At 33.0% G+C, this 25821-nt stretch overlaps 1 protein-coding gene across 5 annotated transcripts; it reads left to right on the top strand.

Moving 5' to 3' along the window:
- Positions 1 to 6414: 6414 nt before the first annotated feature.
- LOC127076727 (protein VASCULAR ASSOCIATED DEATH 1, chloroplastic) lies at positions 6415 to 25410 on the top strand. Of its 5 annotated transcripts, none has more exons than XM_051018488.1 (18): positions 6415 to 6764; positions 7660 to 7725; positions 13056 to 13106; positions 13296 to 13361; positions 15801 to 15896; positions 16024 to 16125; positions 17237 to 17337; positions 17423 to 17607; positions 19624 to 19664; positions 19786 to 19873; positions 20336 to 20422; positions 20970 to 21024; positions 21192 to 21258; positions 22370 to 22469; positions 23471 to 23532; positions 23630 to 23669; positions 23806 to 24083; positions 24936 to 25410. In XM_051018488.1, exons 1-18 carry the CDS (start codon positions 6639 to 6641, stop codon positions 25170 to 25172), a joined length of 1848 nt encoding a protein of 615 aa, XP_050874445.1. In that variant the 5' UTR covers positions 6415 to 6638; the 3' UTR covers positions 25173 to 25410. The 5 variants fall into 5 exon arrangements, with proteins under 5 accessions (XP_050874445.1, XP_050874444.1, XP_050874443.1 ...); XM_051018487.1 differs by having other exon boundaries at positions 6416 to 6764; positions 23782 to 24083; positions 24939 to 25410; XM_051018486.1 differs by having other exon boundaries at positions 6416 to 6764; positions 23782 to 24083.
- Positions 25411 to 25821: the final 411 nt, after the last annotated feature.

The following is a 25821-nucleotide window of genomic DNA, read 5'->3' as shown; positions in this document are numbered from 1 at the left end:
TCTCTTTAATTAAACCAACTTCTACTAGCTTTGTGTGGAATGCCGACAAAGGAGTTTTTACTTATTCTACCTTTCATATCATCAGACAACTTGAGCTTCCATCAATAACATTAATGGTCAGGCCAGTATGCCCAGGAAAATGGTTATTTTTGACGTTCAAACCATCTTCTTTAAAGTTCAAAATTTTGTGGTTGGTTAAATCTTCTACTGTAGTTTTGAGTGTAATGCAACTATCTAACGAATGCCCCATTGTACCTTCATGGTACCCACATTAAGCATTTAGGTTCTACCATGGTGGGTATGGTGGTGTCAAAGGAGGAAGAGACTTGAGAACCACCAATTCATTTTGAATCAAATGGTGGTAAAACTAGTTGTACGGTATCAGAATTGGATCAAAGTGAATCATATTCTTTCACGCTGATTTTGACCTTAATTATGGTTATAATTTTGAGAAGCGAAAGACAATGGTTATTGATATGTAGGCCTAACAGAAGTTAACCGCGAATGATGAACTGGGGTTGCTACCACTATGTATGACTGTGTATAATATGATATTAAAGGTGGAGTTTGTTGATAGACCCAAGGATGGTAGGGTTTCACATTACGAGATTTTCCACTACCAATCATAATTGCTTTGGTTTCCCCTTATTTTTTCTTTTAGAAGTTATGAGAGAACTTTTTGACTCCACTTGATGCCCCAGTAACACCTATAATATTCCCATTTTTCATTCCAAGCTCGACTCTTTCTTCTATGGTCATCAAATCTAAAAATCTGGACGAGACACTTTTCAATCATTTTCTCGTAGAATGGAGATTGTGGGGTATCCACGAACATGCCAACCAGTTCTCATTCAGATAAGGATGGCTCGACTTGAGAAGCTAGTTATCTTAAACACTTAATGTATTCCTTGAAAGATTCTTTATCCTTTTTGGTCATGTTTTACAGTTGTCTTCTATCTGGAGCCATGTCCATGTTGTATTTATAATGATTTAAGAAGGCACCCATTAGGTCTCTTCATGACTATATAATACTTTTCTCGAGATTAATGCACAATTAAAATGCTGGCCTACTTAGACTATCTTGGAAACAATGAATCATCAGGTTGCCGTTGTGAGCTTAAGGTACCATTTTTCTACAATACATTATAAGGTGACTATTCTGGAAGTTGAAGCCTTTGTACTTTTCAAATTATGGAACTTTGAATTTTGGTGGGATGGTCACCTTAGGGACTAAGCACATGCCTATAGCATCTAAGGCGAATATGGTATGTCCTTCAATGGCTCTTAGACTTTTCTCCAATACTTGGTACTTTTTAGTAGACTTATCACCATCGACTATCACCTCTAGATAAGCGACTTAGGGATGGACTATGTGGTATGAAATATGAGGATCCTCAAAGGGGTCTTATTGTGCCGAATGACTGGCAAGATGTACTTTGGTGATTACTGGAATCTGCATGGGCTGCTGAGTATAGGGACCACTGGTGGTGGCATTTGCAATTGGTGGAGTATAACCTGGGGGTAGACCAAAAGGTGGGAACTGAATGTTTGCCCATTGATCTTGCTCAGGTTCCACAGAGAAGCATGATGGGAATGAATGAGTAACAGTTTCTGCATGTACAGTCAACTGTGAGTGATTTTCCTTGCTCGTTATACCTGTAGGGATTCTAAAATCTTACTCATTGTTCCTTTGAGTATGTCAACATCTTCTCTCAAGATTTTATGTCATCTTTCTAAGTCTTCCATTTTTCTCCTGGAATTACTGCGTGTTTCGTAGGAGTTTCGGGGAATCAACTTGTATTAGTTAACTATCTGGTCGAAAAAAAGACGAAATGAGTTTGAGAATGTATGCATGCATATGGGGAAATGTGAATGCATGAGGATGCAAAAACTTTTTTCATTTTCATTTTAAAAGAATCTCAAGGCTTGCAATTATTTTTAAGCATCGTAAAAGATAAGATTGTTAAAGGTGCAGCAAAACAACCGATTCATTCATTTAATGATAACTAAGAAGTACAAAATTAATCAAATTACATCATTTATTTTGATTTTTTAGTACATCAAAGACAATCTTAAACCCTTATAGAATAACTTTACAAAATTCAACAGAGTTAAAGACTGTTGTAGGGGTGTTATGGAGGTGATTCAGTTTGTCCACTTTTTTCCTCTTTCTTGGAAGGTCTTAAATCACACCATTTGCAAATGTTATTAAATTTGAAAACTTATTTTCCCACTTCTTAGATTCTTGATAAAGGTCTCTGATTGTGATCTGATCAACTTCTACAAGATCAACCATGAATTTGTATTGGCCCTCATAATGTATACTCTAGTTTTTCAAAGCTTCATATGCCTCTTTTTGGCATTGGCTATGCTCTTTGAGTGCTCTAATCTCTTCAAGAGCTTTCCTCCACTCAACTTGACAACTTATGAGGGACCCTTATGTTTTTTTTTGGCGACACTCCTTCAATAAATGACCCTTATATTCTTTGAGCGTTTTGGTAAGAACTTGGATTTGGCCTTTCTCTTAGTTCATTTTGAGCTTTAATAGATTTTGTCCAAAAATCATTCCACTCAAGGTTTTTACGCTTAAATTCATCCAACTGCTGGTTGCACACATTGAGCTCATCATCGTCTCCCCTTAGGTATTCCCTCACTTATTCCCTTTTATTTTCTTCCAACTCTTCCCTTTTCTTACTCTCTGTCAATAATTCATTCTTTTGTCCATTCTTCCGCTTTAATTCATTATTCTCTCGAGAGACATTCCCTTTTCTTTTTTAAGTCCTATAATTGTTACTTTAAGCTCATCAACTTCTTCTATTGAAATGGAATAGGTTCAGGTGACTTTGGTCGAGTCGAAGGCTCAATGATAAAAGGTAACTTGATCTCTGAAATGCTTTCCTTAACCTATTTACTGTAGGGTTCTTTAGCCACACAATTTTTCTTCCCAATTCTTTCCATTTCTCGTGAACTTTTTCCTAGGCTCGAATAATCTTTTATAGCATAGGTGGGTCCTCGACACCCATATCACGTAATACAAAACCTTTTAACATTTCATCATCAGGTTTGTTTAACATAGGGTACCTGAGCTGCCTCAAGGCTAAAATTGGATTGTAATTTATGCAACCCTTGGAACATACGAGTGACACATTTGGAAATTTCCCATAGCTAAAATTTATCTCTCCCCCATTTAGCTTTTGGGGATACCAAAGAATAGGCTTTGTAATGAGGGATACCAGACATTTGGACCAATCACATTCGTTCATTTCTTTAATCATGAACACATTTTTGAACCCATGGGAAGTAAACAAACGATACAACAACGAAACACAACATAACATTAGGCCTTCCTTCTTCTTATGTCATAAGTGAAATGTATGATATATGTTCGCAAGAAGTGCCAGTACATTGTATTCATCTTTAACTTTAACAGTCCGAAACAAACTAATAGCAACCAAGTCAACAAAGTCATATACATTAGGGAAAATAACCAACCTATAGACAAGTAGAGCCAACACTGCCTCAAAAGATTCCCACTTTTGAGTATCTACAAAGCCTTGAGCTTTCTTCTTTAAATACTCTTCTAGAATTCCTTGAACGCCTTCCCCCTTATGTTTCCATATTATGAGCTAGATCTGATACTTCATTGTTTAAAACTTCGGCAAGATTTTTAGGTTCTAGGACTTTCCAATTCCCCTGTTAAACCTTTTTTTTCTTTGGAAGAATCTAGAATCCTTTTAGGTTCTTCTAGTTTTGGGGATAACGGAAAGTCTTGGAAAGTGAAACATCTTAATGGAGGATCATAAAACTGAGCTAGAGTTGTGATTGCCTCTTTTTGCACTGGGACGAATAGAAGATCAAGTAAATTCCCACACTTGAAGACAAAAATGTTTCGATGAATATTAGTCAATTTGGAACTAAAGGCTATCAAACTCTCCATCTCGGGAACTCCTGCCCTTATTTGGAAAGTCTTTCGTTTTATATAATCCATCTCCACTTATGAGATACTCAACAATAACTTTAGTCTTTTTGAGATTCCTTGAAAATAAATTGCACATGATAAGTAAATGGTTTTTATGCAATTGAATGTAATGCAATGCATGGTTTGAAAGGATAAAGGTTTTGAATATCTTAAAAGGAGTGTTTCTTAATATTATGAGGTTTTATGTTCTTTCTACCCAACAATCTCACAAGGGATAACTCTATGGTTTTGGTTTTAAGAAAATACTTAGAGTCACAGATCTTGTTTGAAACTTCATCACAATAATGGGCTAGCAACACCATAACGTAAGTCTCAAATGATCTTCTCTATGCGGAGCCTTCACATTGTCCTAATGAGATATGCACCCCAAGACAACACTACATATTATCAGACCATAGATATGCAAAAAAAAGATAACAACAAATTGACTTTCAGATGAAAAAGAGACAATAAATACACATAAAATAAGAAGAAAGCATACCATAGATATGCAAAAATCGATAAATTTGAAGAAGAAAAAGTATACATGTAGACAAATTGTGTCTATTGCCTCAGATATGCAAAAATCAATAACAAAAATTAATGAGATGAAAAAGAAAAAAACATTGCCCACTATTGCATAAATCGATAGGAGATTTCACGGGGATTCATGATGGAAGTTAGAGTGGTGCGAGGGAAACTTTGAAAAGAAGCACCGTGAGAGCAAAATGGAAAAAGATAAATGTGGAGAGGAATGACCATATGAGAAGAGAAAATGGAAAAGAGAGAAAGAGAAGCAAAGATAAGGAAAGAAGTTCTTTTGCACAAATGATAGGAAAAAAGATAAGGAAATAATTTATTTTTTTACAAATGATAGGAAAAGAGGCATGTGATCTCATAGAAGCCATGATCTTAATTTTTTATTAATAAAAAAGGATGAAAAAAAACAAAATGACCTAAAAAAGATAGTGAGATCCAATAGGTGGAAAAAATGATATTAGATATTTGTGTAAAATCCAATGTATTAGATTATTATAGATATATAGATTTGTATTTATTATAGTGTTACATAATTCATATTTATAAATTACAAATTAAGACTTAATTGGTCCCGGGATCCCTTAATTTAATTTAAGGTTTGAATTTACTCCCTTATCTAATAAATGTTACTACTCTCTATATTTTCTATTATGGGTGAAAAATCAAATGAAATAGGACTTGTTTGGAGTTTAGTTATAATCTCTCATTTTGATTATTTATTGTATGATGCAAATCATCATGGAACTTGGAAACAAATCAGTGCCAGTTTTGAATGCAAATTATATTGAGAACCCAGGTTATACTTAACCCCTTTGAAACCAACCGCATCTTTCCTATAAATTTTCTCCAGAAACCCATTTGAAGAACCCTAAGTTAAAGTCAAATCAAATCCAAAATAAATTTCGTTGTTATTACTACTACCATTATACGAAGAAGATGGATAATATGAAGATAAAAACAATCTTCAATGTCATAAGCAACAACCCATTTGTTGGAAAATTTGGATTGGATTAATGTGATAATCATTAACATAATAAAAAGTAAGGTTAATAAATTGGAGATTAAGTAATTGTAACATAAATTGGTGATCTGGAATTTTTTTTGGAGAAGTATTCTGAAATTTTAATTTTTCTAAAAATTTGATAAAGATTAATGAAGAGGGTGATAAAGACGAGGATGAAGAAATGAGAAAAAGATGAAGATAAGTAGAAAAATAGTAGGCTTTGATGGTGTATTGTAAATGTAATAATAAATAGACTCTCAAGATCCAACGGTGTATAATTCACCAAAAAGATCGAATGATTAAAATTAAAAATATTTTATATCACAATATAAGTTATTTTATAATATCAATGAACCATTAATCTTATTTTTTCTCTTATACTCTTAAATATTTATTATTCTCTATTTTTTCATTTATGTCAATTTATCTTTTCAATATTAAAAAACTATTTTGTAAAACGTTTTATAATTTCTCTTTTTTATAACACAATTATTATATTTTTTAATAATATAAAAAAATAAAAAACAATTTACAATAAAAAATAAAGGGAGTAATAAAGTATATGATAAACACTAAACATCTCACTAAGATTTTTAAAATTAAAAATTAATCAAATATACTTAATTAATTAACCTAATAATTTTTAAAAAATTAAAATATAATATTGATTAGATAGAGAGTAAAATGAAATAATAAATTAAATTAAAAAACTAAAAAATTAAAAATACATTAAGGTTTATAAATATTATGAATTACCCTAATATATTTTTTATTTATAAATAAAGTTTAGAAGTATTTAAATGCTATAAATACATTTTAGGTTATAAGTAATTTGACAAAGCTTTTTTATGATAGATAATTTAAAAAAGTGTTTTAAAATCCAAATATCTTAGTATATGAGTTTCATAAAAAAAAGAAAGAAAGGCACGTGTAAAGTTAGTCGACATCAACGTAACAAGGCCGAAGAGAAAGAAAACGCCGACTGACGCAGTTGTTATCAGTATCAGCTACCGACGTTGACTCAACTTTCCTTTTTTCTCTCTTTTCATTCCAACCGTAAAACCCCACTCTCTCAACTCTCAACTCTCAACCACCATTTCACACTCTCAAATCTCAGATCTACAATCTCTCCCTCATATGGCTTCCACGGCAGTTGCAACCACCGAATCGCCGATACATCCCGTCGAACACTCTCCTTCCTCCGTCGATCGTTACGATTCATCCGATTCCTTACCTAACTTTTTTGGTGACGCCGAAATTCAGGTACTATTTCCTTTACTGCTCTTCGCTTTGTTGCTCGCCGTATTCAGCACAAGGAATGCTCAATACGCATATTGCAATAGTAATCGTAGATACTTTAGTGATGAAGTCAAATAAATATACGAGCATTCATATGAAATCATTACTATTATACATGAAATCTTACATGTTGATGTATCAAAGACGTTATGCATATCTGTATACATTTTTATCGAAGACGTTATGAATATCTGTATCCATTTCTAATAGTGTCCGGTTACGAGCACCATTTACTTTAGTTCTTTCTCAAACGGAACTCCTCCTTATGCCTTATAGTCTCTTTAGGAGAAGAGAGAAGAGGTAGAAGAGCCAAGGTGTGTTGTTTATATGTGTTGCGTTGGAACCATAACCTATATATTGAGTATATATTGAGTGATAATGGTCAGTTAAGTTCCCATCACGGACGACCTCGCACTAGTTAGTTATCGAATTAGGCATTTGCTGATGTACAAATGAGGCCACATAATAATAATGTGAAGTGTCTTTTATCAATTTGTTTGAATTTTTAATTTTTTATTTGTATGGTTAAATATGTTTATAGTTCTTATAAAATTAGGATGATTTATGAAGTTTGGTTCCTAAATTATTTATGTTCTGTTTTGGTGTCTATTTTGAAAAAGGTTTATGAAAATTTGATGTTTTCTTGAGGGACTAAACTTGAAAGGCTGTGATTTTATAAGGATAAAAAAAACTTTAACTCTTAATTTTACTATAAGTGTAAGATTGTTTGAAAACAAGCCATTTGTGGAGTTTTGCAGCTATATAACTGTTGATCTATTTAACTGAAACTTGCATTTGACTTATGTTGAAGTTGATCATCCTGTATCCATATAGTTTTTGTAATTCTTTTCTCTTTTAGTTGCGGTCTCCGGATGTTTTGAAGAGTGAAGAGTATCGTCAATTGTTTCATCTTCCACAGGAAGAAGTAAGTGATTTTTCATCTCCAAATAGATATTGTAATGCTCCATGGTTTCTTTATTGGTTAGATTAGCATAGTAGGATAGAATCATAAAATAGTTGACAATCTTTATGTTGGTTCACATTTGTGACTAATGCTATCTTTTATTGTTATTCATGGTACAATGACATGATATAGTTTTCCTCTACTCTTGTTGTGTTTTGTTGTGGATGTCTAGTATTCATTCGGTCGGGTCCTCGCGAAGCTGTACATCTTTTAAAGGTTATTATGCCGTGTAAAGCATGAAGCCTCTTCCTTTTTTTAATGATTTCTTTCTTTTTATAATGCAATTTTGGTGGGAATGCTTACGCGGATGAAATAAACTAAATTATCCCTATCGAGCTGTGAAAAGTAAGGAGATAGAGTAATAGCTATGAAGTTTACGGTAAAGTGGAATACTCCTCATGCGTTCAATGCTTTATGCACCATAAATAAGGTTAGCATAACACTACAAGGGTGTCCTATAAGAATTTAGAAGGTTTAATTCAAGAAATACCATTAGGAGTGAATATTTTATCTGGAAGTGATCCAAATGGTCATATAGGGAGGGGGGCAAACAAATGTGAAGAGTGAAGCTATCCTAGAAGAATTTAGAAGGTTTAATTCAAGAAATACCTTTAGAAGTGAACATTTTCTCTGGAAGTGATCCTAATGGTCATATAGGGAGGATGGCAAACAAATGTAGAGAGTGAAGCTATCCTAGATTTTGCTTTAACCTACAATTTTACAATGGGTTAACACATATTTTAGGAAATGGGGTGGCATCCATCAAATTATTTATCTTTGGATAAGGAAATTAGATTGAAGTTCTGCATGGATGCCAGAGTCATTATTGGAAAAGCTTGACTACCTAACTAATTTTCACCCCTAGTGTTTAGCTTATCGAAGTTCAATAAAAACATATGTCATTTGTTAAATGCTTATTAAAGTAAGGGCTTGTTTGAATGAGTTTTAGTTTTTAAAAACCATTTTGTAAATCAATTTTAAAAAAGAGTTTTGAAGAAAAAAAAACATGCTTGGTAATCCAACTTTTAAAATTGTTTTAAAGTTGTACAATATTACAAATTTGCCATTAATGAAATGTATACCAATTTTCTTTGTTTTTTTCTTTTCTTCTCAATTTACAAAACTAAAAACCAAAACCTCCAAAACCTCCAAAACCTATTTTATTTTTTTATTTTTTAAAACTTTCAAATACATAATAGTGTTTAAAAATAGTTTTGTAAAATTAGACTACCAAACAAGTTTTATTATTTTAAAATTTTAAAAACTAAAAAACAGTTATATAAAATCAATTCAAACAAGCCCAAAATCTTCTATCTTTCCTTGACATCTTATTTTGTGATTTAGAATTTCTTCTCTTTTCATCCTAAATGTATTCCACTTGACTCAAGACTGTTATTCTCTGTTCTTTACTTTTAGCAAACCTGTAGGTACTTTGCTTACTAGCTTTGGTACCTAAGAATCGGTATAGCTTGTAATAAAGTAAATTTCTAGCTACACTCATTGCTTTCTCAGTACATTTCTAAGTTATCTTATATTCTTATTTTTAGCATTTTTCTCACAGTCATGCCAAAACACTCCGTTTTAACCCCAACCACATATTACAGGCCTAATGCCTATCGATTCACCAAGAATATCTCCACCTCTGGCCACCTTTCTAATCTCTTTAATCATCTCATTCAACAAACTGTTAGAACTTCCCTAGGTTTCCTTGTTAAGATCTGCCACTGCTTCAAATGCTCAGTCCTCGGTGTGTTGAGATCTCACATTAACTAGAGATATGACCAAATTAATTGTTATAAGTGTCTGGCAATTCTCACCCGAGTTAGCTTTTGGGTTTTTGTTTAGCTTAACCTAAATTCTTTGGTGATGTGAAAGACTATATAGATATGCTATGGGCCACCTATCTTTGTCTAGGCTTTAAATATTCAGTCTTGGATGTGAGAGAGTGTTAAAATTCCACATTGAATAGAGTTATGATGAAATTAATCCTTATGAGGCCTAGACAATTTTCATCCGGTGAGTTAACTTTCTGAGTTGAGTTAGACTAACCAAATTCTAAGACAACCAAACCCCCTCTAAAATCTTACTCTCAAAGTTCCTTTAATATTTTGCCCTTTGTATGTCGTGATTTGATCCTTATGATATAATAATATCTTGATTGTTTTCGTATACTCTCCTCTTGACTCTTGCACCCACAACTAGTTCCTTATCCATTCTTAATGAGTTTTTCTATCTGGTCTGAATCATCCTTACAAAATCGATTTGTAAGGTGAGAGTGTCACTCTATAAATTTTAGTCAAACCTTATCTTTAATCTAACTTGGGATTTTTTCCAACACATGCCTAACACTATTGACCTTGGTGTAGGGATATAAATGGTGGATGGTCCGCATCGATAGACTCTAATACGATAGAGTTTTTATATTGGGCCTAACTTATCCTTACATAATCGACTTGTAAGGTTAGGGGTGTCACCCTTTATAAGCAAGTCTTATCTTTAATCTAACTTAGGTTTTTCCAATACACCTCCACGCCCAACACTATTGGACTTGGTGCATGGGTATAAATGATGGTTGCTCTTGGAAGTTACGTTTAAGTTTGGGGTTGTGGTACTAGAGAAAAATTGTCAATATAAAAAGAAAAAAAAATTGAATATAGAAAATAAAGAAGTAAAATGACTTCTAAATAAAAAGGTTTTTGAAAAATGAATTATAAAGACCAACTAATTGCATTCTCTAGTACTGATTGACCAGGTAAAAATCGTTATGAAATGAACATGGTAACATAAGGAAAATTAGGAACATAATCGAGTCGAAGTAATAAAATATAAGATCGTCTCCACAAGAATTATGCTATTTTAATAAGATGAAATTCATGCTATTTGAAAAGTAAAGTCAGGGGGTTTGCTTTCGAACAAGTGAGTCGGTCCTTCACTCGAACCGACTCATGATACCACTGTTGGGTCATATCTTTGGAGGTCAACATGAGGGAGTATTTTTACATTTAGACTTTTTTTTACGAGCAACACATCTTGTGAGAGACACACCACATACTCCCAAAATCTTAAGATGATAGGTGTGTGGATTCTCTCACTTATAGAATGCTCAATCTCCACTTTTCTAATCAACATGGGACTTCCCTCACTTGTTTCTCAACAATGTATAACTCACTAATTTGGACTACAATTCCCTAATTTCTTAGGCGAGCTGGATAACAAAATTAGGCGATCTAAGTGCATTAGTTCCCTAGCCACAACTTATAATTCCTTATCTCTAGTTGATTATTAAGTTGAACAATTACTTTATTTTAGATCGGTAAAGTTAGGGCCAGTAATCCCTACTCATCTAAATTCACTTTGTAAGTTCGTCAACACCCAAAGAGCAATAAACACAAAGGTAACTGAATAGAAAATATATAATCAAACTATGCAAATGACATCAAACAATCATACGATTCAATGAAGTAAAATTAAGTTCATCCCCTAAGACTTAATCAAGAGAAATCTAGCTACTCATAGTAATACTACAAGTAGATACCATGAGTTTAGAAGAATAGTACATAAGAATCAATGTATAATGAGGTCTTCAACGGCTGAAAACTCTAATTCTTGATCTCCAATATTGCTTTGCAATCACTTTTGTATTCCAATTTCGTAACCCTTGCAAAAATGTACTTTCATTCCTTTTAAAAAGTTAAAACGTGTCCCAGAAAGCCTTGTCATCGTGCACACTATGATTCCATCGTGCACACTATGGATTGGTCAAATCACCATCGGGTACACGATGATTCTTATCATGCACACAATGCACTTTCTTCTCTTCATCGTGTCATGCATAGTGCACACGATTTTTCCAGTAAAGATTTTGCCTTTTGCTTTCTGAATTTGCACTTTTTCCTTTAAGTTCCTCTATTCTTCACTTTGATCAAATACTTGATATATCTTCTACAATTTTCTTTTGATTAACTCAAAAACACTTCAAAATGATAACAAATGCTTGTAAATATTATGTAATGACAGTGTCATCAGTGATCTGTATCGATAGACTCTGATATCATATTGAGTTTTTATATTTAACTTAACTCATCCTTATAAAACTGACTTGTAAGATGAGGGGTGTCACTTTTTATAAGTCATAGTCAAACCTTATATGTAGTCATAGACTTGTGTTTTTCCCTTTAACTGTGTATTGTACAGACTATAACACAGTATAAAGTTAATATAGAAGAAGCCTGGAGCATAAAAGAGAAGTTAATCATTTTAAAGTTTGCACGACTCTTTGTAGACATTGTAAAATGTCATGTTCCTATTTGTATTGGTATAAAATAACACTTTACAATAATAAAGTACAAAATTTTAAAATACAACTAATTTTTTTTTAAGTGTCTTATTTGAATGTGTCTAATACAAATGCAACATGACATGTCTCTGTTTTGAAGTGTAAGCGCATTCTTGGTATCCAGAGAAGTATTTGGAAGAGTATGGAATAGAAATGAGCTTGAATTTGAAATAATAAACGATAAGTACAACAGGTCATGACGTGTGAGAATACAAGGCGGATCCACAAAATACTTCTTTATACTTGTAACTATAGGACTGTGTCCATGAGTCTACTGTGATGAGCCCTTGTCATTTTACCTTGGTATTGGGTGTGCTTACTGAACATATCTAAGAGCCGGTGCCCTGATTAATATTTTTTGCAGATGATATATTGGAAGTCACAGATTAGGATCAAAGAAAGGCTTTAGATATGCCTACATCAGTAATTTTAGCACACTGATACTTTGCTACTGTACATACACTAATAGTTTTAGTTGAATAGTTGAGAGAGCTCAAGTAGAAGTTAGAATTGTGGAGCGGGCATAAGCTTTGTGAGCAAATAACTTTTGTTTAGGCAGAAAATAGATTATGAAATGATTTTTTTATCAGATAGAATATGAAATGTAATTTTTGTTGGAAGCACACCCTATTCTAGCTTTGAGGTAAAAATTGGAAAACATGCTACATATATTACAACTTTGTTTTGCTTGTACCCTATTAATATTATAATAATTGTTAGAAATGTGCATATTCATAAGTTCTTTGTTTCACACGCTTATGAAGTTTAAGGGATTTGATTCTTCTTTTCTTTTCTTAGAACTTTGTTTTACATGTACCCCATTAATATTATAATTATTGTTAGAAATGTGCTTATTCATAGGTTTTTTGTTTCAGATGTTTATGAACTTCAAGTTATTTGATTCCTCTTTTCTTTTAATTGAAGCCACTTTTTATTTGTTTATCTTTTCCTTTAGGTCCTAATTGAAGATTTTAACTGTGCCCTCCAGGAAAACATACTTATTCAGGTAATAGTATGCTGATAACTTGTTATTAAATGCTAATATCGTAATAGGTTTATGTACTTCCGCTTATCTTTTCAATTTGAAGATCGCTACTATATTTTACCTATGCCTTTAAATTTAAAGTAAAGTTTGCTTCAACATGTAGTATTTTCATCTGCTTTCCTGATAGTTTCTTAGTTGTTTGTTCTGCAGGGTCATATGTACCTATTCGTCAATTTCATTTGTTTCTACTCAAACATTTTTGGGTTTGAGACAAAGGTAAATTGCTCACATAATAGTTTATGCATTTAAACTTATTCTTTGAAATCTATTTTTTTTATAAGATCTTTGAAATCTATATGATAGAGATTGCATTTATTTCAACCTACATTATTCTTGTACATATATAAATAAATTAGTCGAAATATATAAGTTAGTAGAAATATGAAGAAACAACTGAATACTATTTTGCATAATTTTCTGTACACAGGCAATGGTACAATGCATGTACTAGGACACATAAATGCCAATAATGACTAACATACAATTAAGAAGATAATATATATAAAAAAACTGTACATAAAAAGGAGATTTCAAATTTAATTATTGTTGCAAGACAATCAACTCAAAGGATATCCGTAAAAATTATGAACATCGATTGATTCATATCAAGCTTTGACCCGAACGGTTAGGGAATGTGTGAATGAGTTTCCGAGAGCTTATTAACAAAGGTTGAAGAAGCTATGGCTTTCAAAAAACCATAAAATGAAGGTTCCATCCAAGATGAAGCATAAATCCCCCAAAATCTTGCCATACTGGCCGCTTTGTGGTGCCGTCCTAGCGGATTATGGTCAAAATACCTGTTGCAGGATTATGGCAGGAAATACCTGCTGCAATATTGACCGATATTTACTATCGTGGCAAGTCCAAAAACTGCCCCTCATGTCTGCCATGGTGCCTCGATATTTGATAATATTGAATACAACAAACAACACATATAAGGGTTAGATTTATTTACCTTCTTAATCTATTATATTGAACACCTGGCCGCGGAATATATATATATATATATATAATTCGCTTTCTAAAAGATATCTGTTTTTGTTATGTTGATCTTCATGATTATGGCTTTCTTTTAAGTCACTGGAAAAATACATAAAAAAACTCAATTACATTGCTTTTTGTTGTAAGTTAAGGCTTGCCAATCCAAGTGACTTCTGCTTTTAAGCTACATGTGGCTGAATTTTGTTTGGTTTTTTAGTTTTTTGAAACAAATCACCACTTTCTAGTTTCTATCAGTCATATATGTATTGTATTACATGTTACGCATATAAATGCATATGTATATTATATTTGTATTTAGACTTAAACATGTAAAAAGTTTTCTTTCAATTTATGCTTGCAATTTCCGAACATTTTTAATATGGTCCTTCATCATATTTCTTTTGTGAAAATGGACATGATTTGATGATGTGGATAATTCTATGCTGATTCGCAGCTCCTCAATATTAGCCACTAATTAAATACCTTCAATTATTTTTGTTAAAAAAAAGTATTATATATTTAGAAATCTCAATTATTTGTCTTTCAACTTCATATTCATCACCCCTCACGTATCTCAATCCACAAACCCAGATTTCCTTCTCACCCCTAAGGCTTTTCAACCCCATTCTTCATCACCTACCGTGACTGTAAACAAGATCAGAAATGAAACGCTAAATCAGATCTGAATGTTGATGGAGTCAAAATTAGACAGCAACAGCAATTTCCTCTTGTGCCGCATTTTCAGATCTCATTTTCTTTTCCCTCAATTTCTCCTCCATCTCACCAACCAGTTAAACCTTCTGTTGGATCTTGATTTTGTATTTCAATCGAACCAAGTTTTGTCCTTAACGATTCATGGTGTCAATTTTATGGTTTTCGTCGCGGATCTTGATCTGTATTTTCAATTGGGGTCTGTGATTCTTCAACAACAAAAAAAGGGGTCTGAGCATTCAGTTAGGTTGTTCCAGACAAGTATCTAATTGGTAACAAGTTATATACTCTACACAACAAAAATTGAATTTGGATAAAAAATCATATGAGGGTATGTTTGGTGTGTTATTGAAGAGGTTGAAAAATGCTCCGGAAGAGTCAGAGTGATGAAGTTAAGTTTCTGGAGCAAGAAAGATTATGTGCACTTGTTTAAAAGTTTGAAGTGTTTTCATTTTTCTTTTTTACAAATATTATTTTAAAAATAAAAAATGATTAATAGAGATAACTAGTTGATTAAAAATATGTTCTAATGAGCCAACGAGTAATATGCATAATCACACATACATTGTCATTTTATGTCCACTTCAACAAAAAGACATATGAGGGGCTAAATTGAAAGTGTTTTGAAATTCCAGGGTTAAATTGAAATCAAAATAATAATCCCTATTGCAGGGACCATTGTATAATATATAGACACGCACACACATATAGGCATATGTGTATGTATATTTGTATACTAAGCAGATACATATTTATGTATATACATTCATATGCATTACTCACTCATTCATGCATACATACACGATATTTAAAGTGTCTGGAGTTTTGTTAATCTGATGCCATTGAATATGGATTTTAAAGTCCAGTTTCATATTTGTAATAACGATGAGTCTTTTAACTTGTGGTTTTGATTTTAATTTTCAATAAAGCTGCACCTAAAAATCTCAATGCTTCATGTTTTAGAGAATTATTCCTCTCCCTGAAATCACAGGCGTACGGAGGGCAAAGACAGCTGGGATATTTCCCAATGCCATTGAGATTCTTTCCGGAAGCAAGAAGGTGTGTTAGACATTGAGCAGCACTAATGCTACATTGTATTCCAATTCACTTGTCACATAGTATGATTTTCACACTTGTCTCTCTTTAACGTTGCTGAAATGTCTTAGTCCACTTATTTCTTTGACAGCACTTCTTTGCATCCTTTCTATCCCGTGATGACGCTTTTAAGATTATTAATGACGGATGGTTGCGACAGGGAAACGATGCCAGAGTAATAATGGAACAGCAGGTATTTTACTACAGAAATCTGTCACTATATTAACTGTTACTCTTCTGTTCCCTTTTATGGTCATTTTTTTATTTTTTACACATACCAAGAAAGCTAATCAATATTATTACTTTTCATACAATAATTCTCCTTTTACCTATAATATCCTTAATTATTTATTACATTCATTTTTTTTCTCTCTCTCTCTCTCTCTCTCTCTCTCTCTGTAATAATTACATAGGAGTAATTTTGACAAAAATGCAGTTAATACTACCTTGAATTTTGCAAGTGACAATTAAAAAGGAACAAAAAGTTATCAAGAAAGTGACGCTTAAAAAAGAACGGAGTGAGTAATTAGCTTTTGTAGTATGTAGCAATACAATGTTCTACATTGGTAATATGGCGGGTTCTAGGAAAGAATGGTATTCCTCTTCTACTATAGTAATATGTTGATGGATAATGAATCTGGTTTAAAATTAGAGAGGAAGCCATGGAGAAGTCCAATAGTTGAGCTACATCAAGATCTGGTACGGCTTACAAGTCTTTCCAATTGGCTCTTGTGGTTAGTGACAAGACACATTTAGGATGGGCTTTCTTAGAAAATCCCTGGTTGATAAGACTAAATTTGGAATTCATCTTGATTAGAGACACCGGCACATCCCTAGAGTATAGGAATTTCAAGCTAAATGCTAGTGTAACCAAGACTAAATTTGGACATTGAATATGTTTTATGTATTTAGTGAAAATAAATTCTGTTATTGATAGTGGCTATAGCTGTCATTAACTAAATATTAAACTACAAATAAGTGAAGCCTATATTCTTCCTTAAAACGGTTGTGATTGGAGAAGTTTCTCAAAGAATTTTATAAATTGAATGTATATTCTTCTGTTTTTTTTTTTCATTTAAAGGATTATTATTCTTTTTCCTCTTGAGAACACGTGACTGTCTTTCTCAGAGTGCATTCCATTCCTATCACATGTTATACAAGATTGTTCCGTTTTAGCTATTATTTTCACTATTCTGTTTCCTGTATAATTGAAATACTTGTCAGTAAAAATATCTTAAATCACAGTTAGTTGGTTGAAATTGCACTAGTTTTACCATTGCATTCATATTGTTATTTTACTTCAGGAATCAATGTCGGAGTCCAGCGGCCAAGAGGTTGGATTCGTAAATGTTGAAAATGTCAAAAGTTCTGATATACTTGACAATGAGGCACTTTCTACTGACCCGTATGTCCGTGATCATGAGTTGTTGCTCTAAAAGACATTATTTTATATGTGACTCATATACACTTTACTCATGTGTGTGAATCAGGAGCGAAGGTACTTCTATTTGCAAAGATGTGGGAGTTCCATCCATTGTTGAAGAAGGCCCTATATTGATGGTTGTTCCAGAGAAGCAATCCAGTGTTGAAGAAGTTGCTGAGTCTGAATTGAATAGTAATAACCCCCCTAGAGTGAGTTGGAGCTGGAATGAGGAGGATATTGATGCTCCGACAAGTGAGTTTGGAAACATACCTACACTATATATTTTGGAATCACGAGTTTGGTAACATAGCTTATATGTATGTATTTTGGATTCATGTTTATGCACGAAAGTTTGTAGTCATTTAAAAATTGATCTGAAGGAAAGATCTCAATTATTTGTTTAGAAGTTATTCAAGAGATGTCTCAAACCATACATAATGTAGTTAATGGATGTTATTAAAATTTTATTGTCTAGGTTTAATTTATATTCTTCCATATGACACCTTAGGAACACATATTACCCACTTTCCCTGCCTTTTTGCAAATATGATTTTCATCTTTGATAAATAGTTTCCATTAGGATTATTCAGGGATGAAGATATATGCAAAACTCTTCAAACCAGTATTTTGAATATGACCGAAGGCTTGGTTGTTGATTTGCAATCTCCCTCAAGTACATCACATTTTTCATTGAATGAAGAATTGTCATTTCCTTATGCCTTGATTCTTTACATAGTTTAGTGTGGCCAGTAATTGGCACTGTTAGAATGCAAGAAAATACATTATAATATATATGATATTATATTAGAGTATTTTAGTTTTTCTCCTTGGATCAGTTTCCAATCTTAGATTATTTCCTAGGATTAGTCTTCACATAGTAATTTATGCTTATTTCTTGATTTTCCCATTTATTAGGATTAGGAGTCTTGTATCTACAGGGGTTAATATTTAGTATTATGTATCTAACAAGTATCAAGTTATTATGAATAATATTCAAGCTCTTATTGTTTCCCTCCTACTTGTATCTAAAACCCATAATGTCAAATGGTATCAAATCCTGGTTCAATCCTTTGTGATCTGTCCTGTCACAAGGACTTTCATCTGATGAAGCCCACTATTTCCGCATCTACGTTTTCTGTACTCTAAATTACAAACCGTATGAAGGAAAAATAGAAGGCTATTTCAAATAAAATTCTTACGGTGAGAGTCAGTAGTGATTTCTCTAGTTTGCTGTTAGGTAGTTTGATCCGGTGTGCTTCATTGGATTCTGTAAGATATCTTTTTGGGTCTGAAATCTGATTATGTTGGATGTTATATTTTATTTTTTAAATAGTTAGTTGGTAACAAGCTTAAAGCTTACTTAAGCTTGAGAGGGAGTTTTCTAAAATATCTCATAATATCTACAATATTATGTTAGTATCTGAGTTTTTCTTGTAGGACCAGTTTCTAATTTCGACTGTAGTCAATTGCTTTTGTGTTGGCCGCAATCCCAGTGGCGCATCTCGTCACGGCGGTCATGTGCCATGCAGTATGGAGAAGCGGCTCAGATTAGGGTTGTGGCTGTTTAGGGTTTTAATTTTAAGGTTTTTTTTTTCTTTTCTTTTTACTGTGGGGTAATATTCTCAACTCACTGACTGACCTTTCAACTCTCCTATGCTTTTAAAATAAGAAAAATAGAGCTGGTGCGGTAGTAAAACAGTGCCACTCCCTCTGTTATTTCTTCTCCTTCTCTGCAACTCAGGGTCCCTTCCCTTCTCTGCATTTCTGCTCAACAGTATCCTATTCTTGAGAAAACAAATTTGTTTCTTGATTTGTTTGATTATTATCTTCTAGGGTTAGTGTTTAGTCTTTTGTATTAAGACACTATCAATAATAATAATAATAATAGTAAGAAAGTTCTTATTATTTCTCTCCCACTCATCCAAAACCCATAACTATAACATACACCTCAAGTGTATTTACATATTCGTGTTTATGTATATTCTCACATTGCAGTGCGTCCAGTATTTTTTAGAATATTTGTTCATTAGTTCATGCACTACTACTGTATTTAAATGCCCATTTTTCAATCATGAAATGTATGAATGTCTTCTTTGGTTGTTTCTGTAAATTGGTGCATATATGTGTAAAAACTAATAGGAAGCATTGTATGCATGTGCAAGTAAGAAACACTTCATGTGTAAATGTCCATCATATGCATCAATCCACTTTGTTTTAGCTTATATATGCAAAGAGGCTGATGATTTGAGCTTATTTTCTGTTATGCAGCCCCAGAAGCTTATACGTGTGTTGCAGAATCAACATTTCCGGTATTATCTTATTTGAAATTATTATTTCTGATTGTACTTTTTGAAGTTTCCATGACTAATTTGATGATATTAACTTTCAAATTTATGAAGTCGTTCTCAGTTTTTAATTTACAAACTACAGATAAAGGTTGAAGACTTCTTTAGGTACTTTTTCTCGGATGATGCTGTAAATTTTCTTGATTCTTTCCGTAAAAGATGCGGCGATAAAGGTAGCCTGCGTGAAACTCTTAAGCATATACTCCCGTTGATCACTATTATAAGTGAATAAATGATCTCAAATCTTGGTCAATATTATAAGCAAAAGTCAATAACTTATAAACTATTTAATGCTAATATTCCTTATATATTCTTCATTGAATTCAAAAACATTTAATCACAGTTGATCAATTAACTATCAAAATGGATAATTTAGTAAATTTAATTTTTATTTTACATGAAATCTAGAAAATTAACCACACTTAACTAACCTTTATCAATGTGAAATTAGTTTTTTTTGTGTATATTAGTGACCGGAGAGGAGTACATTTCAATTGCCATTTTCTTTTTCTAGTCTTGTTTGCTTTCCTCTCTACCATTTAATATATTTTCTGGGAATGAGTAGTTAACTGATGTCTTTTACCATGCTTTGTTGTTTTGGGGAGGATGATATTTTCTATTTATTTTTATTTCAGATTTTAAGTGTGCTTCATGGCATCCTCAAGAGAAATTTGGATATTCCCGTGATCTGTCATTTCAACATCCAATAAAAATTTATCTTGGTATGCTTCTGTTGGTTTATATCACATATACAGTGTATAGTTTCTTGTTCTTTCCCTAGCTTAGTTTTGTTCTCCCTTAATAATTTTACAGGTTATTGAATATTAAATAGTGGAGCTTGAACTCAAATTTTAAGGGAACCAAAGTAAATGGCCAAAATGTTAAACTAATTTAGAATTTTTAATAGGATCATGGCCATCAACACCGTCTTCATAAAATTATAAATCGATTATGCTTTATATATCTAAAGCCTGAAGTAAATTTTTAATACTAAGTTGACTAAATGCAATATAGAGAATGAAACTATTAGAAGCAAAAGCTACACAAGTACCCACTTCTTATAAAACTGTGCATTAATGTGACAAATAAATTTAAGTGAGTGTTCTAGTTGAAAAGCAGTGAAGCTCTACGTCGAAGAACAAATGGGGACATTTCCCAACATCTTACGTTGGACACTAATACTCTTTCTCTGACAGTTTCTACGAATTTTGAAAATGTTTGAGAAGCTGTTCCTTTCTGCCATTTAACATGCTTGTTTTTCCCTTTCAGGAGCAAAATTGGGTGGTTGCCACGAGGTTCAGAAATATCGAGTTTATAGGAACAGGTTAGTGCTATGACTTTTGATTATCAGTACAATACTTTGCATTAGTTTATCTTCCCTTTTATGTTCTCTTTTTTCTTTTAGGAATGAAGTTACTGCGCTGAATAGATGAAATAAATGATGTTTTAGAAAGTTATTTTATATTGACATGTATCTGTTACTTTATCCAGTCATTTGGTTATACAAACATCGCAAGAAGTTAGTGACGTCCCTTATGCAGATTATTTTCAAGTTGAGGTACAAAACATCTCGAGACATTGAATCATTAGGCATAATATACTAGCTTTTTATTTATTTTGAACATCATAAATTGTTTTAAATTAAAAACAGAGTCTTGCATGTTGTTTGTGTGTAGTGTTACTGCTCATTATCAATGAGTACTTTCATACTTTTCTAGCTTTTCAAGTGATTTTTTTGCCATATCTAACACTCTTCATTCCCTATTTATCTATAATTCTACATTATCATAAAAATGAGATCCCCCCTGGTGTTTTTTTAACCATTTTGCCAGATCAAAATGGCTGACGTTTTGTTTTAATGGTTTTGCTATATAACTACTGGTGTTTTATTTAAGAACTTGATGGCTATAAAATGTTTGTTGAGAAATGTGAGGGGACTAGGGACTAGATCACTGCGACAGCTATGCACGAGCCTGTTTCACTGAGGTCTGTGGAGGATGACTTTCAGCTTAACTGAAGTAACATGACATGAACAGAGAGGCTGTTATTAGAGTTGAAACATGAAAGCAAGTGAACATCAGCAAACAATTCTAGGAGCCAGATTGAATAAACTGTTCTCAACAGAAACTCAGAAAAAAGAAAAGTTGAAATGATGGCCTTGAATAAACTATGAGGCAGCTTGAATAAGTTTTTCAACAAACAGTGTAGTACACTTGGAAAACAATTTGCACATTTTTCCCTGATAATGATGATTGCGGTACACGAAAAGTTTGATTGATGTTGTCATTTTTCAACATAAATGACAAGTAGTTAGGCTACGAACATTTATAGCATATCTGAAAGAATGATGGTGGGGTTGGAAATAAGTTATGTTGGAAAGCATTGGGACATGGAATTAGTGTATATTCCGTTGTCATTTCTTGCATTTTTTTGTGCCCCACGCGTTTTGCCCCCACTCCACTAGATCAAACTGGCAAAAAAGAAAGGTGTTGTTGTTTCTTGAGAGAAGGCTAATATTTTAATCGTCAAAGTTTGGGACAATTGGGTTGTAATTGTGCTTTGTTTTATTTATTGAACATTTCTATCTCTCTGTTTTAGTAACTTTGTATTTCCCTATCCAATCAATTGTCAGTTTTTACTTATGACTTGTTTCTTTTATGAATTTCCAGGGGCTGTGGAGTGTAGAGAGAGACAAAGATGAATCAAAAGAACGCTGCAATTTACGGGTATATGTGAATGTGGAATTTTCCAAGAAAACTATCTGGAGAGGTATGGTTTTTTATAATACATTCTGTAAGAATATTCTATTGGGTTCCTTTGTAAATAATATTTTATATGTACTCATTTGAATTATGTTTGATTTATAATGAATTTTGTATCATCGTAAATCACCGTGCTTTATAAAATATGGTACTCATTTCTATTATCAACATTTGGGGGTAGGTTCCTAAGAGTCTTTGATTTCTTCCATGGTGGTGTATGTTGGTCATACCAAAGAGCATGGCCTAGTTGTTTTCGAGATAAGATCTAAAAGTAAAGAAAAACATCTCTTATTTGCCTCAGCTTGTGGGCCACCCACCATTTATGTCCACGCTCCAGATATCCACTCTTGGGCACCATTTATGTCCACGCTCCAGATATCCACTCTTGGGCGTGAGTGGATGTGTTAAAGAGTCCTACATCGGACAATATCTGGGACAATATATGGCTTGATCATATGTTTAAAAGTGGGGGCAATCCTCACTTTACAAACCGATTTTGTAAGATTGAGTTAGCATGAACAACACGTCCTAAGAGTCATAAACTATGTTGAAGTTATGGGTTTTTTATTAAAGAAGAGAAATAATATGAACAACGCCCAAACAGGGAGAGGAGAGGCCAGCAAACACACAGGAAAAAGCTTTGTCGCAAATGGCTTTCCGGGAAAGCGGCCCATGTAACTCACATGCTGGAGAAGATGTGTGTCTGTGATGGTGCGGGAGAGCACATGACTGAGGGGATGGTGACAGCGCTTTGGCGCCGTGCAGATCATCGGGTTCTGCTTCTACTGAAGACCTCAAAACATAATAACAATCAAGTAGTATAAGATACCCTAACATTAGAAACTAATCTTACACTAAAATACTCTAACATGATATCAAGATATTTTGAGATACTTTTATGGCATCATTTGATCCATGTAGCGGATCTCATCTAGCAGGATAAGACTTGATTGCTTGTTTATGATGAATTTGAACTTTTATTGATTCTAAGTGGGTGAACAATAACAGGCAAAATAGTACAATCCACAGTTGATGAATGTAGAGATGCTTATGCAACGTGGATGGACATGGTATTCTTATGTTTTTATATTGTACTTTTTTAGTTTGGCTGCTCTTCCATGTTTTGTTTTAAATGTCGGTTTAAGAATGTGTCAATATTCCTTTCAGGCACACGAGTTCTTGAAACAGAAGAATCTTGTAAAACAAGGTATGGTGTTATATTTTCTTAAATTTTGAAGTGCCTTTTTCCTTCCATATAATTTTGACGTCAATAAAATGTCCTATATTTTAAGATTTATAATTTACTTTTTCTGAGGCAGAAAATGTTCCCATTGCTGCTGTAGTTCAAAATGGAAAAATGAATTTTGACAGAGAAGCAAAGATGGGAGAATCTTCAGAAGGATCACAGGATCAAAGTAATCCTACAAGGGGACAAACTACATCCAATGTCATTGATGCTATTCACAATGTTAGTTCTCAATTGCAAGGAAACTTCATTGACACGTCGTCTGTTCCATCTTTGTTCAAAGAGTTTGCGACAAAGATTAGGTCATCTTTGAAAAGTCAGAGCAATCTGTCACTGCTCCTAGTTGCTATTTTTGCTCTGATTTTCGTCATGCAGGTGTGTACTTAAAACCTTAAAAGTTTAGATTTACGTCTTTTCTTGCTTTGTGGATTAGTCATGAAGTTCAGGCAAGAACTTCAGACTAGCAGTACTTATTTGTTTGGTACCAAAATTATATTGTTCATCAAAATTGTTGCTGCAATTACTAGCATCAAAATGCTGTAGTCAACATTTAGCCTTTTTTTTTTCCGAAGAGGAGCATTTAGCCATTTTTTTTTTCCGAAGAGGAGCATTTAGCCAATTCCATTTGACTGTTTAAGTTATAGTGCACTTGTGCTGGTTTCCTTCTTTCTGATCAAACAAAATTATTCAAGTTTTGCTAGTGTTCTAAAAGGGAAGTAAATGTAAATCCCTTTGTAAGTGCTCTTTTAGTCTTAAAGGTCTTTCCTACCTTGGACCGGGCATCATCCTCTCGCCCTAAATTTCATTTTACTATAATTATTCAAGCCCTTTTTTTCACATAATAAAAGGGAAAACTGAAGAATCTTAATTTGGTATTTTAGCTGTTCAATTATGATATAATGGAGAGTGATTCTTGGCCCAACAATAAAATTGTTTCCTTGTTAGGTCATGGGTTCAAAGTGGTAGTCTAGTGTCCTAGGCTGACCTTTTAATATTAATTAGGACTAAAAAGAACCACCCCCGCGTAACCCTTCAGTTCCCTGGTTTTATGTCTTTCAGCTTGATACCTCTTGTAATCTTGTTTGAGTATTCTGGTTTATTTATTCTTCAAAATCAACAGTTGTTATGATTTGAATTTCAGGGCTATTCTATTTTAAGTATTGTTGCACTTTTGCAAATCAGCTACTTCCATTGTCAGGCTTAACAATTAACTTTATTCTGTTGCAGCAGTTTAGCATACTTGTGCTCTTGTCCAGACCTCAACATATACATATGAACTCTCCTGTAGACTTTATGAATAAGATGGACAGTGGAGTAACTAGAAGTTCTTCAGAGATAGCGTGGCTAGAGAAAAGAGTTCATCACCTTAAAGATGAGATGGACATGGTTGAGACTAGGCTTGAAAGAATGCGGTATGAACACGCACTCTTAAAAAAGCAAATAAATGATCTAGAACATAAATAGCACTCTCGCTATGTATATAATACTACTAGTATATATTATCTTTGTAATTCATATATCATGGGATGTGATATGTATGTAGCTTTAAAAATCGATAATTCATACCTAATTGTAAATGATGACTTTATGTTGGAAAATGATTGTCTCCCGTGAGCTATTTCACAGGAGAGGGAGCAGTGCTGATCAGCACCCTTCAAATGTAATCAACCTACTAATCTCTATTAATCTCTTGTTCTTTTAATAGTTTTAGCTCTTTCTCTCTCCTCAATATGTGGTTGGTATTTCGCTTGAGGTAAAGTGTACCGGAGAGAAGCCTCTCCCCTTTATGTTATGCCTAAACTATTTGAAAACAGGATGAGGTTTCAACAGCGTTATAGTATCAAAATTCCGTGTTTGGTTAACAAAATAAAGTTGATAGGATAATATTTTATTTGGTTTAATTAATCTCCAAACTATTTGGAGATTTTTAAATAGGTTGTTGAACTAAAACAAATTGAGATTGGATATATGAATTTGTTAGTAATTTGTTAGTAACTCGTACCAATTTTACAAGTATAAGGACTTATTTAAAATTAATTTATTGTTTGAACTTAAATAAATAAAGTAATTTGGGAGTCTTTAAATATATATTTTTGACATCTTAAGAACTCAT

Source organism: Lathyrus oleraceus, chromosome 4 (assembly GCF_024323335.1).
Source record: "Lathyrus oleraceus cultivar Zhongwan6 chromosome 4, CAAS_Psat_ZW6_1.0, whole genome shotgun sequence".
Lineage (NCBI taxonomy): Eukaryota > Viridiplantae > Streptophyta > Magnoliopsida > Fabales > Fabaceae > Lathyrus > Lathyrus oleraceus.
The sequence above is the reverse complement of the archived record's forward strand: the minus strand, read 5'-3'. Positions and strand labels throughout refer to the sequence as shown.